The sequence below is a fragment of the Cucurbita moschata genome, unplaced genomic scaffold, assembly GCF_002738365.1.
Source record: "Cucurbita moschata cultivar Rifu unplaced genomic scaffold, Cmos_1.0 Cmo_Scf00001, whole genome shotgun sequence".
Classification (NCBI taxonomy): domain Eukaryota; kingdom Viridiplantae; phylum Streptophyta; class Magnoliopsida; order Cucurbitales; family Cucurbitaceae; genus Cucurbita; species Cucurbita moschata.
In genome coordinates this window covers 9,087,573-9,105,263 of record NW_019268517.1, presented here as the reverse complement: position 1 = coordinate 9,105,263, position 17,691 = coordinate 9,087,573, and the positions used below count along the sequence as shown (strand labels likewise).

The window sequence follows — 17,691 nt, the reverse complement described above, 5'->3', positions numbered from 1 at the left end:
CTATGTTCCACAAATTAAATTAATAGCCTAATTTAAAATATTAAAGTCCAGGTATGTTTTAGTACGTCATTCCCTCCTATATATATATATATATAGAAAATACTTAGAGTCAACTAAATTTAATATTTAAGAATATTCATAGGTATTAGTCTTATGTCATAATTGCCCGTTGACTTTGACATCAAAATTTGAGACTTTACGAACAAAGTCGAGGAGCAAATAGATTAAGTTCAAAATAAATTAAAATTTTATGAATTAGATTGGTCGATGAATTGTATAATTCTATGAAATTTTATTTATTTTATTTTAATTAATTATTTATTTATTTATTATCCAACTATTTTTAGAAATAATTTTTAATTATTTAAAAGTCAAATTTTGAAAATATATATGGCTCTCCAACAACTATGCACCAACTGACAGTTGAGACTTATTTAGCAACAGAAACTTAATTAAACTTAATTAATACATAATAATTGGAAGTTCTGGAATATTCTTTTACGATCCCAAGACAAGAAGGGTAAAGTGGTAAAATCGCAGTGATCTTTGTGTTAAATGAAAAATCCATATTTTCTTGCGGAAAAAGAAAACGCCAAAACAAGTGGCGATAATCTCTCTCTCTCTCTCTCTAAAATCCCTTTTTTGTGTCTCCCGAACCGCTTAATATAAACGCAGAGCGGCCGGAATTCTTCCTCCAATTCACTGCTCTCTCTCTCTCTCTCTGTTTCCATTTCTCGACTCTGCTTCTTCAATCCTCATTTCCGTTTGGAAAATGTCTTCCTTCAAGAGCAAGTACCAGGGTAATTCTCCCCTTTTTCCAATTCTTTGAACTTCTGCTTTTCTGTTTCGATCACAGTATATTTTGGGGTTTTTTTTGTTCGTATTTCTGCTTGATCGGGTTGTTTTTTATGTCTTTTTGTTTGGTTGATTTGTGTCTCTTGATTTAGTTTCTCGGATCTGGAGTGTTTGTTCGATTCTATGTTCTTCTGTTGCCAGTAATCGGAGTGATGAGGCTCTGTTTTGATGATTACTATGTTTCCCTGTGTTTTTCTGTTGAGATCTAGAGTTATTTTACTTGATTCTGTCAGGTTTTTCTCTGTTTCATTATTTATAAGGGGTTTTAATCTATTTTAGCCACGATTCATCGTTTAGTTCTTGACTTCAATGATTTTTCTTAATTTTTTTCTTTTTGTACTTTGATCTGCCCTATGACATGTTATAACTCATACATACAACATTAACTTCAATATTACTACTTTTTTTAGATTTGATTTGATTATAGTTTAAATTACAGTTTTCTTGACTGTATATGGAATTTTACTTTGATTTTTGCTGTTTCAATATCATTATTTGGGTATGTAGATGTTGATCTTGACTATGGTTGGGATAGAGTTTTCAAGTGACAAGATCACAATAACAGATCGCTGGTTGAGATTTCTGAATAGCTCAATTACTGATCCTACTTTTTAACTTCTGTAACAAGATCTTTACTGTCTATTGTGACAATTTTTCTTTCTATAGAATTTTCTGGTTTCTTTCTATTCAAAGATTCCACTATGATCTTTCAATAGATTGAAGCTGTCTATCTGGTGAAGAAGGAATCTAAAACTAAGAACATGTGCAAACTGATGAGTGTAAATCAGTTATGGATTTTGAATATATTGAACATTGATATGTCGTTGTAGTTCTATAATGCTTGTTTGTGATATATGTTTGTTCATATGGATCATGTCATGAACTTGTTGAACTCTGGAGTGATGCTTTTATTGATAACGAAGTTCCGTTCTTTCTGACTGAACTTCATATCATGTTTTAATATTTTTGGTTGATTTCTTCTCTTCTTGTTCTATGTAGATGAGCTCATTGCCAATGCTGCCTACATTGGCACTCCTGGAAAGGGTATCCTTGCTGCTGATGAATCAACTGGTACCATTGGCAAACGTTTAGCGAGTATCAATGTCGAGAACGTTGAATCAAATAGACGTGCTCTCCGAGAACTTCTCTTCCTCACTCCTGGTGCCCTTCAGTATCTCAGTGGAGTTATCCTGTTTGAGGAGACTCTTTACCAGAAGACTGCTGCAGGTAAACTGACAATCTAGGAAATCAGAAGTCCAATTTTTGCTGTGTCGATCACGAGCATCAGCAATTTAGTTTTTAATTGTAATGCTCTCTTTATCTGGTTGTTTCTGCAGGAAAGCCATTTGTTGATGTTTTGAAGGAAGGCGGTGTGTTGCCTGGCATCAAGGTTGACAAGGGTACTGTTGAACTTGCTGGTACTAATGGTGAAACAACCACCCAGGGTCTTGATGGCCTTGCCCAGCGCTGCCAAAAGTATTACGAAGCCGGTGCTAGGTTTGCTAAGTGGCGTGCTGTGCTCAAGATCGGTCCTACTGAGCCCTCACAATTGTCTATCAATGAAAATGCTTATGGATTGGCTCGATACGCTGCTATCTGCCAGGAGAACGGTCTTGTTCCAATTGTTGAGCCTGAAATTCTGGTTGATGGTTCTCACAGCATTGACAAGTGTGCTGAGGTGACCGAGCGTGTTCTTGCTGCATGCTACAAGGCCCTTAACGATCACCATGTCCTCCTTGAAGGAACTCTATTGAAGCCCAACATGGTTACCCCTGGATCCGAGGCTGCCAAGGTTGCTCCAGAAGTGATTGCCGAATACACCGTTCGAGCTCTTCAACGCACCGTTCCTGCTGCAGTTCCCGCCATCGTTTTCTTGTCAGGTGGGCAGAGTGAAGAGGAGGCAACTCTCAACCTGAATGCCATGAACAAGCTAAAGGGTAAGAAGCCATGGTCTTTGTCTTTCTCCTTTGGCCGTGCCCTTCAGCAGAGTACTCTCAAGGCATGGGCAGGAAAGGACGACAATGTCGAGAAGGCCCGAGCTGCTTTCCTAACAAGGTGCAAAGCAAACTCCGAGGCAACACTCGGAACTTACAAGGGCGATGCCGTGATCGGTGAGGGCGCAGCTGAGAGTCTTCATGAGAAGGATTATAAGTACTAAAAATTGTTGTTCCGTGCTGCTTTGGTGTAGTATGTTGAGCATCTTGAGATGTGTTTTATGAATGTTTAGGTACAACAAATAAGCCCTTTGAAGGTTAGCTTTTTGCTGTGATTGTTGAGTGTGCTGGTTTTCTGTTTCAGTTGTAAAAGAAAGGAAGGAAAAACAGGGATTTATCTATATCCTTGAATTGAAATTTCGGTTTGTTTGTGTTCAAATCCCTTTACCATTACACATTGTCAGCTCATCGGGAGACGAAGAAGAAAGTGCAGTGAAGTGGAAGTTTAAGATTGAATGCCCAGAAACTCACAAACCAGGACGACAATGGCAGATATCCAATTCCATGACAGCTCTTTGTGACTTAAAAGTGGAGATCAAAGCGCTTCCACATCGTACTAAATCACTGCCCCTCTTTTTAAACCCTCTTTTAACCTACTTTACCTTATTCGACTTCGCTCTTTTGACCGTCGACGACTTTTTGTTCGTGTTTTAGGACACTTTCGAAAGTTTACTTATCGACGGTTTTTTGTTCGTGTTTTAGGACAGTTTCGAAAGCTTATTTTCTCACGCAATAATTTAATTCTATGCTTATTATGTTTTACTTTCTTTTTCTATATCTCATCCCGTTTTAGTTCTTGTACTTAAAGCTTTCTCGAAACAAGCGTTGACGTAAACATATTTTTGTTATCGTTGTTTGATTTTTATTCTACATTTAGTGAAATCTCGAACACCCATCAAAAGTTTATCCATTTTAGTTTTTTTTTCCTTTTGATTTTGTGTTTTAATCTATAAAAATAAATTTATTGTAGAAAATGATTCAAAGTGAATAATTTATTGTTTTTCTAAAGAAAGCTGTTGGGAGCTGTAATGGCAATATGAGAGTAAAGGAGACACCCTTTTGTCTATCTCTGCCACATCCAAAGGACATTTTCTTATTTAAGGGAAGGCTTTGAACAACTTCACCCATGCATTTATGATCCTATCTCAATATCTACTCACTTTAATTATTCACGTTTTTTTTAATTTTGCTTTTAGGGTTTCGTGTAGTTTTTAAAATAATTCTGACACGAACAACCCTGAATGAAAATAAATATCCATACGACCAAAATATTACTCCTTTCATCCACATTATCGTAGCCTTGCTTTTAGGGTCTCGTGTTATTTTTTAAATAATTCTGACATGAACGAGATTGAACGACAGAAGTATCCACACTACCAGAATATTTACTCTTTTCATCCACGTTACCGTAGCCTTGCTTTTAGGGTCTCGTATTATTTTTTAAATAATTCTGACATGAACGAGATTGAACGACAGAAGTATCCACACTATCAGAATATTTACTCTTTTCATCCACACTATCGTAGCTTTACTTTTAGGGTCTCGTGTTATTTTTAAAATAATTCTAACACAAATCAGACTGAATGAAAGAAATATCCATACTACAAAAATATCTACTCTCTATTTACGTCACACTTCACTTTTATAAATGCAAATCAATTTTAAACGTATGATAATATGATAAAGTAAATAAAAAAAATTATAGTATTTAATAATATTCGGAGGTTTAAGATAGAAAAGATAGAAAATTAGGAATAAATTAAAAAAAGCACATGCATGGCAGCAAAATTTGACCATGCAGACACGTGCTAACCGATATTGTCCACTTTGATATGATATGCATAGCCGTCATCATCACAATTTCAAATGCGTCTGCTAGGAAGAAGTTTCTACATGAAGAGATTTCTACGTTTTATAAGGAATGATTCGTTCCCCTCTACAACCGAGGCTAGATAAGCTAGATCGAAGTGTTTCAAGTTCGATGGCTTCCATTGTTGAGTTTGAGCCCAAAATTCTCCCACAAACCAGATTGAGATTGATCTCCTTCACCCATCAAGAAAAAGCAGCTATCTTGCACCACTTGGCTGCCACCGCCACTGCCCCCGGCGTTCGAGCTGTTCGGACTTTGTTCTTTCATCTCGGCGCCACGACCACCGCCGCCGTAGACGGAGGAATCAGTTTGGAAGTAAAGATTGTAGGTTGTGGTGGGTGATCTTGAATTGTCCTTGCGTTTCTTGTTGGTTTGATCCATTGTTTTTGTTTGGTAATTGTTGAGTATCTCACTACCATCTTCATTTTGATGAGGCTCGGCGGTGATTAACTCTTTGCCTGTTAGCTTTTGTAATGCCTCCATTAACGCTGCATCTCTAGCTTCTATCCATGCTCTCTCCTTTGCCCAAAAGCTTCTTTCTCTCTCAATTCTTGACACTTCTTGTTTCCTCCATTCCTCTTCCCATACCTGAAAACCGACCGAACAACCCCGAATGAATCATCGTTACGAGAATCTATTAGTATTCATGATTTCGATGCTAGAGATGTCCACGAGTCAGGGAAGAGTCGTATTTCAATATTCATCCCCACGAATTTTTCAAGAGAGTTGGTCTTGTAGGTTAAATAGACTAGACCGTTCATAACTTTTTTGTTCTAAGATATGACTCTAATACCATTTGTTAAGATATGATCATCTCAATATCACTTCATAATAGGTGAGATTTCACGTCGGTTGGAGAGGGGAGCGAAACATTTTTTATAAGGGCGTGAAAATCTCTTCTTAGTAGACGCGTTTTAAAAACCTTGAAGGGAAAGTCCAAACATGACAGTATCTGCTAGCGGTGAGTTTGGGCTGTTACAAATGGTATCATATCCAGACATTGAACGATATGCTAGTGAGGACGCTGGGAGCCGAAAGGGGTGGATTGTGAGATCCCACATCGGTTGGAGAGGAGCATGAAACATTTTTTTATAAGGGTGTGGAAACCTCTCCACGCATTTTAAAAACCTTGAGGGAAAACTCGAAAGGGAAATCCCAAAGAAGGACAATATCTGCTAGCGATAGGATTAGGTTGTTATAGTTGGTATTAGAGGGTGGACACCAGGCAGTGTGCCAGCGAGGATGCGGAGCCTCACAAGAGGTTGGTATCAGAGGGTGGACACAGGGCAGTGTGCTAGTGAGGATGTTGAGCCTTGAAGGCGGTGGATTGTGAGATCCCACTTTATAAGGGTGTGAAAACCTCTCCCTAGCACGAGGGAAAGCTCGAAAGAGAAACCCAAATAGGACAATATCAGCTAACGGTGAGATCCCACTTTATAAGGGTATGGAAACATTTTCCTAGTGTGAGTGGAAGCCCGAACGAGAAAACCCAAATAAGACAATATCTACTAACGGTGAGATTCTATTTATACCTCTCTCTAGCGTGAGTAGAAGCCGGAAAGAAAAAACTCAAATAAGACAATATTTACTTAAAGTGAGCTTGGACGATTACCGGACTCTCGTGATTATTGGATATTATTAGAGAGTGGGATTGAAATATGAATCAAATTGAAAGATTAAAAATTTAAGTTGAAGGCAATGATGAAGAACAATACCATTCTTGCCTTCTCCTTTTGTTCAAGAGTCTTCATGAGCTTCTCCAACCCAGCCTCTTGCTTATCAATTAGCTTCCTCATTTGCAAGCCAATGAACTGCTTGATCTTCACCTTCCAGCATTTCCCAGCTCGCCTCTTCCTCTTCTCCACCGAATCATTGACCGAACCAAACTCGTCATTACCATCGGACGACACAGAGGTTTCAAACTCGGACGTGTTCGAGAGGCTGAGACTGTCGCAGTAGTGCTTCAGCTGAGCATCATAGCTCATGTGACCGGAGGTTGGATTACTAGTCCCATCTTGTTGGAATATAAGGTTGCCATCTCCAACAAAATGGGAGTCTGGAAGTGAAGTGGCATTGCTGGTTTCACCATAGAGAGCTTCAAGCTGCCTGAAGAATCTGTAGTTTTTGCCATCTTGTCTTCCAGCTTTGCCATCCTTTGTTTTTTTGTAATATTTATATAAATTCTCAAACTTCTCTCTGCATTTCTTTCCACTTCTTTGATAATTGTGTTCCTCAGCCATAATTCTGAAAAAATAATAATAATAATTTCATTAATTTCCACGAAAAAAAGCCCTAGATTTCAAAATAACAATCAAAGATTATAGATTTATACCAAAATTGTTACAAATTCATCATCTTTTTGTGTTTAATCAACGAACAAGACGAAATTTTTCATTAATTTTGAGTTTAGAAAATTGGGTAATTTTATTTTTGGGGTATTTTTCTTAACAATGTTCTTGAAACATTAAAAGGGTCGGTGTTTTTTTTAAGAAAAGTTGTTTTTGAAGGAAAAAAAAAAACACAAATTTTTCAAAATTTTGGACTAAAAATAAAGATATTGTCATAATTCCTTTCTCTCATCTCTCACTTCTTTCTAAAAAGTAGATTCCAAGACAAAATTAAGCAAGAAAGCAGCTGAATTCATGTAGAGTGTATGGTCATTTTCAAAATTAAAAAAAAAAAAAAAACCCCCAATCTTGAATTCTGGTACTTGTTCATAAATCCAACATGTTTTTTTTTTAAAATAACGAGGTTTAATTCATCCTCCCAGAAGAAAGAAAAAAAAAAAACATAAATAGATAGATACCTAGAAACTTCATCCCAAAGGGGTCCTTTTTGGTTAGCTTCTTTAAACTTAGAATCGAGGCGGGATCTGACATCCAAGAGAGTGAGAGTCTCTTGGCGAGGCCACCGAGCGGTGGTGGTTTGAGCATCGAAGCTAGTAGGGGAAGCGGAACCAAGGACGGTGGTGGGTTGAGAGCGAATGAGATCATAGGGGGTATGGTGGTGGCGAAAGGCGGTAGAAGCAAGATCGTGGTGGGGAATTGAGGAAGAAGGGAAATGAGAGCGAGGCGGGGCAGTGATGAGGTGGCGGAGATCGGAAAGGGAATATTGATCATCCATTTCCAGAAGAGGACGAGAACGAGGAAGAGGAAGAGGAAGAAGAAGAAGAAGAAGAAGAGATAAAAGGGAAAAGGGAGAGGAGTAGCGGTAGACTCGGATCGTGTCGTCCACGAAAAAGCTAGATTTTACGCAGTCGGAGTCAGGGAGATGGACCCATGTCGATGACAAAGACTCAGTATGTTCTCTTCATCTAATGCTATGCTATTAATCTCTCAAGCTCTTCAACTTTTGATGTCAATATTTCAAACCATATTCATATGTTCATAATATTCATTTACACTCCTTAGTGTGTGTACCAGACTTATGGAGTGTTTGGATGTCAAAATAAGACAGGTTTTGATAGGAATAAGGAATAGTGGAAATTTGATGTGTTTGGCAGTGAGGCCACCAAACGACAAGTCGAGTAAAGACGAGGTGGGAATGGCCTCCTGTTGCTGACGTGTACAGTGCTTAGTATTCTGACCTTTTGACTTGTCGCATTCCCTTTTTTCCTTTCGGGACATTTCTCTTTCTGGAGTTTAATCTACGCGCTCTCTAAACGACGCCGTTTCCCTTCCCTTTTCTCTTCCACCAATCACAACTCCAGTCAACCCACCTACCCCATATCAAAAGTGGTCATAAATTCGCCTTTTTCTCCTAATTTTCCTTATTATTTTAATTTCCAAACAGTATTATTATTATTATTATTTTAATATTAACCCGATAATACTCGATTGTATTTTTTCCTATGGTAACCGTCTAAATCCACCGCTAATACATATTGTTCTCTTTGAGCTTTTTCTTTCGAAATTTCACTCAAGATTTTTAGAACACATCTGCTACTTAAAAAGAATACTTCATTTCCTTTTTCAATGAACGTGAGATCTCACAATCCACTCCGTGCGGTTTCCAATGTCATTGTTGAAACTCGTTCATCTCTCCAATCGAAGTAGGATCTGACAATAATAGTTTTATCCACTGAATTTGGGTATCTCTCGAAAACTATAAGAATATAATGAAAACCCATGATGTTAAACTAAAAACATCAAAGAAAACCCGTTCTAACCAAAGGTTGAAATTGCACGAAACTGTACTCTATCATACCTCAATTGGTATATCGATGACAAAAAGTGGACAACACCATACAATTATACGATATCATATCGCGGGTCGTCGTAAGCGTTAGAGTAAGAAAGATCGGGTTGGATTTATATTAGGTTAAAAGGGGGTAAAGCAAATCCAAAGGGAAGAGCAATAATTGAAAAGAAGAGAAGTACTATATCTGAGAATAGGGTAAGGGGTTTCAGAGTCTCAGGGTGCCTGTTTGCGTTGGTGTGTTGCAGGCCACATTTGCCCCATGTGAGTTTCAAACCCATCTTTCCCCATCTCTCCTATTTCGCTCGTTATCACCCTTTATTTATTCGTGACGTTAAGTATAACAGCTCAAACTCACTGTTAGTAGATATTATTTGCTTTAGTCCGTCAACCTTACAGTTTTAAAATACGTTTACTAAGAAGAAGTTTCCACATTCTTATAAAGAACTCCAACTGATGTGAGATCTGACATTAAACTTGACGAATTGAGATGGGTCGATATTAGCGTTATTAGATTAGAAGATGAATGAATATATGTTATGTGTTTGGGACATTAATTAAAGAGATGTTAAATGCTTTACATGGAGCTGTTGCTTTCCCTATCACTGTCTCTCATGAATGGTTCATTAAATTATTTTATTTTATGTTATGGGGTAACTTTATTTTGTAGCCATTCAATACTCACAGGTACAAAAGGCTAATCAAACGTGTTTGAAGAAGTTCTCATGCTCTGACCAACTTGGTCCACGCTTTCAATTGGTCTGCAGCTTTCTTCTTCAACTTGTCTCTTGTTACTTAACAAACCTCTAACCTTATTAATCTCACAACCTACATTAAACACCCATTTTTAACTCATCCCTAACCCGTTCTTCATTACTCAAAATGAACCCTGATAAGAAATCAACCCAATAGAAAGTTTTGATATCAAATGATAAGGAATCACTGTAAATGAGGTAAGATTCGAATTACCTTGTTGATCAACATCTCAAGATGATAATACTTTTTTGAGATTTGAATTACTCTACGAGTAAGATTGATCATGTCAAGCTTGAATGATTCTAAACTATATAGGACTGTAAAGAAACTTAGTCATTGGCTGAAGTAAAGCACAAATTCTCATGTTATATATTTTCCAAGTCTACCTTACAAAGATAACATACATGACTTTATATAGTCTCAAAATGAAAACTCTTAACTTTCGATAACGCATTACAAGAGTTATAACTTTTATATTTTATGACCATAATTAGTTACTATTTGAAGTAACTTGAAACCTTTGTGGTATAAATGAAATCGAAATTGATGGCACCCTGAATTCAATTTTAATAGATGTTGACTTTATTTTATGGTAATTTGAACAACATTGTTCGCAGCTATGTTCAAGTTCATATTGTATGATCGAGATGTGTTGGTTCATATGAAACTGTCTACCAACACCCTAGCCATGAAAGTGGAAACACAAGCTACAAGAACTCGACTATCTGGGAAGTCGGTAAGGTGGTCGGGTTAGAGCCGGGTTGGGGACGGATGGAAAGTAAGAAGAAGAACAATAATTGAAGGAAAAGAAAAGGGAAGATGGAGATGGGGATGTAAGAGAGCAGGAGAATCTGAGAGCGTGTGGGTGAGTCAGAGAAAAAGATAAGAGAAAAGTCAGAGAGAGACCTGAAAATTTTGCTTTTGGAAGACCAGAACGTTCCATCCATGCATTTGCTACCACTTCTCTATTTATAATAATACCAACAAAAACCATGCACGAGTGTCCCATAAACTCCGCTGTTCAGGTGCTGCCCCTTCTGCCCTTTTCCTTTTCCTTATTTACCCTTCCACTCCCTCAACTTTCCTTTATTTGCATTTCCCACCCTCACCTATTTTTTATTATTCCAAAATTGACCCCCTTCTTTTTCGCCTTTTTCTAGATTTGGATTTCCCAGATTTCATTCAAAAATCAAACGCTCAAAACACCGTCCTTCTATACCCACTACCATGGACTTCCATGCACTCAATAATTCATCCCTTGATTTGAACATATCAGCTCTATCATATGAACAACCATTGATTTGAAGAATGATAGCAAATCAATTTATAGATATCCATCGATGACGGGGTTGAATAAATCCGTGAACTTTTAGATGTTAATGCATGATAACGAGAAAACGATAATGATTTGGCAACCCTACCAACCAAGTTGTGTAAAAAGTAATAATAATAATAATAATAATAATAATAATAATAATAATAATAATAATAGTAATAATGAACTACAACAAAGTTGATGACTTTAATTTCCCAAGTACTAATTAAAGGGATTATATATATTTTTTTAATGACAAAAGAATATTGGGTTTAAATCATCAATCCCATCAGCTTCTAAACTTCCCTTAATTTTATTTTTTTAATTTATTCCTTCTAATCTCTTTTTTTGTGTTCAATTTTGAAATATTTAGTGTATAAAAAGTTTTAATTCTTCTTTTACTAAAGTCATTTTATCTTATTTTAAATTATATATTTTTGAGTCCATATTCAAAATCTAAATTCTCGACACGAATTCGACAATAAAGTCTTGAAATTTCTTAGATAATTAATTTTAATTGATGGGAGGGGGAGAAATAAATGGTTATGAGAAGAAAAAATTAAATAAAAAATAAAAGATGGAAGAAAACCCCAATCCTGAGTTGGGCCTTGGCCCAAATCCTACGAAATGGGCCGAATGGCAGGCCCTGAAAATATAGTGTTTAGAGTAGCCTTTGATAGTGTTAAAAACATTAAAAAAAACATGACGTAAATACACAAGTATTAATTATAGTTTTGTCGGATAATTAGTCACTCTTTTATCTTTTATTTATATATATATTTTTAAATCATTTGGATTTTAATTAGAGATATCTATGGGTGGAGCGGGAATAGAGAACCTTTTCTGTCTTCGTCCCTGTCTCCTACTTCAGTTCTCATCTTTTATATATATTTTAACATTTTCGGTTTAACAAGGTCAAGGTGGGGCGGGGTTTTAGTAGGGTCATCAACGTTTAGTTAACTGTAAAAAGAAAAAAATGGATGTCACTTATTTGAATGTTGAGAAAACTATCTTAGTAATATGGAATAGCTACATCCTCGATATAAAAATACTCGTCACATAAAATATCATCGTGGACGTTCATTTCAAATGTTTCAAAAAATTATTTCTCTCAATCGATTAATGCACGAGAAACCCACGTAAAAATACAGTGTATTTAGAAGTTATATATATGTTCTAAATATACCATTAAAAATATTGTTGTTACTAAGAAAATTTCACACGAACAATATTATTTCGAACCGATATAAGATTATTTCATTAAAATTTTAAATAATAAATAAAGAAAAAAGTTATTAAAAAAAATGAATGAATAATGTGCAATATCAAAAGGAAATTTCGGTCTCCTTTCTTGGAAAATGGTAAAAGCTCGTCTTTCATGTCTCAAACTGACTAAGACTTGAAAAGGAAATGTTTTTATTTTTATTTTCAAGTTCATGAATGAACGTTGTATCAATATGAAACTGCTCCAAACAAACGCGTCCCACGAACAAGTTTTCAATAATTTCCACACGCGCCTGTCTCTTCACCTTTTATTAAGACTCATCTAAAATCAATAATACACTAAATTTTTCGGCTTGACTTGAATCAGATATGCAATCTTTACTCGAGACTAGAGGCCGAGAGATAATGAGGTTGACAAATCAATTAAATCAATCCCGTACTCCATCTACGACTCTAGATTTTTAGTTCACATATTTCAACCATTTGAGCTCCGTTCTCTTCTAATTTCACCCCATCTTGAAGTTGGTAGGATTTTTTTTTTCTTTAAATAATAGTTCAATTAATCTTTTACTATACAAGAAAGGATAATTGAATGATATAAAAATTTTAAAATAATAATAATAAAGAAATACTATATCAATACTATAATAAAATAAAGTAAAAAGCAGTATTTAAAAAATTAATATTTAAAAATAATTTTTATAAATTGTAGAAATTAAAATATTCTAAAAAGTAGAATGATGGTGAAGTTAGAAAAACCATTACTTTAATTAGGTGATTAGTCTCTACTGTCGATTAACTTCACATGCAAGTTAATTAGAGGCTTACACTAAATGATAATAATAATTGTTGAGGTAAGCCAACTTCGCTTTTCGATTTCTCGACTAGTTGCTCGCTCTTAGCTCCCATCACCGTTTTCTAATCCCATCCTTTTGGCGTTGCACTCTGTGTCACAAGTGCACTCTTGTCGCAACGGGACAACAATTTTATGACACTTGTTCTAACCTAACGAACAAGTCACCTGTGTGAGATTCAGACTTCGTTGAAAATAATTTGAAAGAAAATGTGAGCGAATCTTGGAATGTTATAGGCAAAAGCGGATAAGCAACAACCCTCACTTTGATAGCAAATTGATGACTAGTTACATCCTCGTATAGTAAATTTTGGAGTATTTTAGCTCTCGGTAGACATGATTTTGGTGACCTATCATACACCTTGTCATAACAAGAATAATAAAAGTCTTTCCAAGTAAAAGGAGTTCGGAATTGGCATACGTTCATGGACAACACGACTTAGACAAACATAATTGTAACACTCTGCGCGACAACCACGAATACTAGTAGCATGTTGATTTCCGAATCTTACCCAACACTCTTTCAATTTTTTGCCTCGCAACATATTGTAACAACCCAGATCCACCGTTAGCAAATGTTGTACACTCTTTGGGCTTTCCCTTTTGAACTCCCACGCAACATGTTGTAACAACCCAGATCTATCGTTATCAGATATTGTCCTCTTTGGGCTTTTCCTTTTGAGCTCCCCTTAGGCTTTAAAACGCGTTTGGTAGGGGAAGGTTTCCACACTCTTATAAATAGTGGTTTGTTCTCCTACCCAACCAATGTGGGACATCACAATCCACCCCCCCTTTGGGGCCCAACGTCCTCACTAGCACTCTTTCCTTCCTCTAATCGATGTGGGACCACCCCCAAATCCACCCCCCTTTGGGGCCAATGTTCTTACTGGCACACCGCCTCGTGTCTACCCCCTTGGGAGAACAACGAGAAGGCTGGCACATCATCTGGTGTCTGACTCAGATACTATTTGTAACGACCCAAATCTACCGCTAGCATATATTGTCCTCTTTAGGCTTTCCCTTTCAGGCTCCTTTCTACACTTTTATAAATTGTGGTTTGTTTTCCTCCCCAACCAATGTGGGACATCACAATATCTGCTAGCGTTGGGCCTAGGTCGTTATACATGTAGTCCTTTGATGTACTTTTGTTTGTATAACCGTGGCATCCGCTACTATAATTCTTCATTAATTTAGGTCCCTCGTATATGCATGCATGTTTTGTTTGTGCATGCATATCTCCCCGTTATTTTTAATACTCAACCTTTTCAAAAACAAAAAGGAAAAAAAAAACTTAGAAATTGTCCATATAATTGAGTAATATTAACATATAAATCCTCGACTGTTCCAAAAATTGAAAATCCTTGTCTCTCTATTTCGTCCCTAAATCTCCAAGCTGTCTCCTCCAATGGCTGCCACCCCAACCCTCATCAGAACTTAGTTCATCTCCAACTGGTCTGCACTCATCTCCTCCGCCATTTCCCCCTCCCTTTTTCTTCCTCCATAAATGCCTTCTCTCCATCTCTTCAACCCCACCGCCCCTCCCCTCCTCCTCCTCCTCCTCCTCCTCACTTTTCCCTTCGATTCACCTCCTCCATGGCTACTTCCGGCCGCCACCCCATTTACCGAGGCGTACGACGCCGCAACACAGGCAAATGGGTGTCGGAAATTCGGGAGCCCCGGAAGCCAAATCGGATTTGGTTGGGAACCTTCCCGACAGCTGAAATGGCGGCTGTGGCTTATGACGTTGCTGCCCTTGCTCTCAAGGGCCACGACACTCACCTCAATTTCCCCAATTCTGCGTCCTCTCTCCCTGTTCCTGCTTCACGTTCACCCTCTGATATTCAGGCTGCAGCCGCCTCTGCCGCCGCTGCGCTTGGTGCCGCAGCAGCCGCCATCGAGGCAAGGAGTGGTTTTCACGGTGGCCGTAGTAATGATCCAGGGGAAGTGGGAAATCATTTCATGGACGAGGACTTGATTTTTGATATGCCTAATGTTCTAATGAATATGGCGGAAGGAATGCTTCTTAGCCCTCCCCGTTTCAATAATCATGGTGGCGATGACGACGGAGCCGATCATGGTACCGGAAACCTTTGGAATTTTTCCTAAGCAACAAATATACATACATATATATACATATAGGGTTTCGTTTCTTCGTCTTTTAATTCTAAAAGGGAGGAGAATAAAACATCTTTACAAGAGTGTGGAAACTTCTCCCTAATAAATACATTTTCGAAAAATAAAATTAAAAAATGACAATATCTGTTAGTGGTGGATTTAACTGATGACAGTGAAAAGGATAGCCGTCTTCTTCGGCGACCAAAGAAGCAAAAGCAAAGCAAGTTGGAAGGTTAAGTTAGTTGAAGATAATGAGAAGTTTGATTCAAAGTGGACTTTCTAAGCATGTGTGTGGTTCTCATTTTATCAAATAATTTATGGACATTAAGATTTTAAATTGGATATTATAATTAAGACATTCTACTCACTTCTTTCATGTCCTGTCTTTTCAATAATTATAAAATTAAATATATATATATATATATTATGTGTAGTAAGTGTATAAACAATAGTTTAAATAACTTCATCATTTGGGTTACTTTCAATTTAATTGAATGCTAAATCAAATTAATAATTTAAACGGTTTAATATTTATTCGAAATTTTTTCTATCACAACTCAACCCAATTTAATATAATCTTCTTTTTTTTTATTTATTAGGTTGTTTAGATGATTGAGATTGTTTGTTTAAATTTTTATTTTTAATAAAAGTAAAGTGTTAAGTAAAGAATTATAATTCAATTTGAATATATATTTTTAAAAATTATCTTTAAATATTTTAACCCTCTAATTTATAAGAGTTGTTCTAGTTTAAAAAATTTACGGCTCGAACATTTTCACTAAATCTAAAAACTATCTCAATCTGACTCGTTTCAATCCACGAACACTTTTAATTCAAACTTCAATTCCACGTGCTATTACAAAAAACTAGGAATAATTTAATGAAAAAGGGTATTCCTAAAAAGGCTAATTTTTAAATATGAACAAATTCAACTATATTGGGCACTTTTATTCATTCCAGATTTAGAAATATATTTTTTTGAAGAACAAATTATAATATTTTAAATAAACATAATATTAAAAAAAATATATATTCCGTATATATATATATATATTCCCTATCTTTATAGGCTCAATTTTGGGGGCAAATAATTTACTTTGTTGACACGTCACAGTCGTACTCTCCCGAGCTAAGAAGCTGAGAGTGAATAATGGAATGTCTGCCGAAGAAACGTAACACCAACCCCTCACCTTCCCTTGTCTTATAATTCTTCAAATTTACGCTCAAAACCATAATAAAAAGATTGTAATATATATATATAATTTAAATTTTAAAAACATATTAAACATATTTTAGGTTTCGGCACCTAAAAACCGATTAGATACAACTTTTAACGTATAGTTACTTAACATTCAATAATTGATCTTTTCTTGAAAGAGAAAGAACAAAGCATGCTAGAATGACTCATGTTGATCCATAAGAACAGTCTTCATTCTTAAGAAGCGAGAAGTAGTTGTGACCATATCGTAGGAAAATGTCGAGAGTCATCAAGTACTAATCTTGATTCAAATTCTAGGCATGGGTCGTTACAAATAACGTCAGAGTTTGGAACATGTCATATTACGATAATATGGACCATATTGCAGGAGAATGTCAAGGGTCATCAGGTACTTTATTTAGATTTCAAATCTCGATGCGAATTCTGGGCATGGGTCGTTACAAATACATGGTCTATAGTTAGACTCGTATTAAGAGGATATTTTGCCGTGATAATTAGTTAGAATATATCTTAGATATTTAGGAAGCTGTTAGTATAGATTTGATTAACCGTATATTTTATTTATTTACCAGATTTAATTAGATATATATTTTTCTATTTTTAGGTATTAGTTGATAGTTTGTATCCTATTTAAACGTGTAAACCTGAATGAAGATCATACTTTCGATCCCAATTCTATTTCTATTTCTCATTCTTAACATGGTATCAGAGCACCGATCTTGGTGTTCTTAAATATCAAAATTTCCTTTATGGCGGAATCAGCCAAATCTAGCTTCAAAATTTCGGATGTTGATTTAACACATCCGTACTATATTCATCACTCTGATCAGCCAGGATATTCACTTGTTCCAATCAAATTAAATGGAGCAAATTATCAATCCTGGAGGAAATCAGTTATGCATGCTCTTATTGCCAAGAAGAAAATTGGCTTCATTGATGGCACAATTGAGGAACCGTCCCAAGATGCAAATTCAACCGAATTCGAACTCTGGAATCAGTGCAACAGTATGATAATATCTTGGTTAACTCATTCCGTTGAAGCAGATATCGCTAAAGGCATTATTCACGCCAAGACAGCTCATCAAGTGTGGGTTGATCTTCACGATCAATTCTCACAAAAGAATGCTCTAGCAATTTTTCAAATACAAAACTCGATAGCAACGATGTCACAAGGAACCATGGCACTGTCAACATATTTCACCAAGCTCAAAGCACTCTGGGATGAACTGGAAGCGTACCGCACACCATTTACCTGTAATCAACGTCAAATACATATTGATCAACGCGAAGAAG

General features: G+C 36.3%; 3 protein-coding genes across 3 annotated transcripts; 2 read left to right on the top strand and 1 right to left on the bottom strand.

Annotated features, from left to right (window-relative positions):
* The first annotated feature begins 570 nt into the window (after positions 1 to 570).
* On the top strand, positions 571 to 3,228 carry LOC111445871 (fructose-bisphosphate aldolase 6, cytosolic). The gene is made up of 3 exons (XM_023084396.1): positions 571 to 800; positions 1,855 to 2,082; positions 2,193 to 3,228. The coding sequence occupies exons 1-3, from the start codon at positions 773 to 775 to the stop codon at positions 3,011 to 3,013; spliced, it is 1,077 nt and encodes a 358-aa protein (XP_022940164.1). The 5' UTR covers positions 571 to 772; the 3' UTR covers positions 3,014 to 3,228.
* Positions 3,229 to 4,569: 1,341 nt separating this feature from the next.
* Positions 4,570 to 8,086, bottom strand: LOC111455137 (trihelix transcription factor PTL-like). Its single transcript, XM_023096724.1, has 3 exons — positions 7,526 to 8,086; positions 6,435 to 6,963; positions 4,570 to 5,307 (listed from the first exon to the last, which is right to left on the bottom strand). Exons 1-3 carry the CDS (start codon positions 7,840 to 7,842, stop codon positions 4,822 to 4,824), a joined length of 1,332 nt encoding a protein of 443 aa, XP_022952492.1. The 5' UTR covers positions 7,843 to 8,086; the 3' UTR covers positions 4,570 to 4,821.
* Positions 8,087 to 14,452: 6,366 nt separating this feature from the next.
* Positions 14,453 to 15,197, top strand: LOC111450440 (ethylene-responsive transcription factor ERF024-like). Its single transcript, XM_023090571.1, has one exon. It carries the CDS (start codon positions 14,658 to 14,660, stop codon positions 15,168 to 15,170), a length of 513 nt encoding a protein of 170 aa, XP_022946339.1. The 5' UTR covers positions 14,453 to 14,657; the 3' UTR covers positions 15,171 to 15,197.
* The last annotated feature ends 2,494 nt before the right edge of the window (positions 15,198 to 17,691 follow it).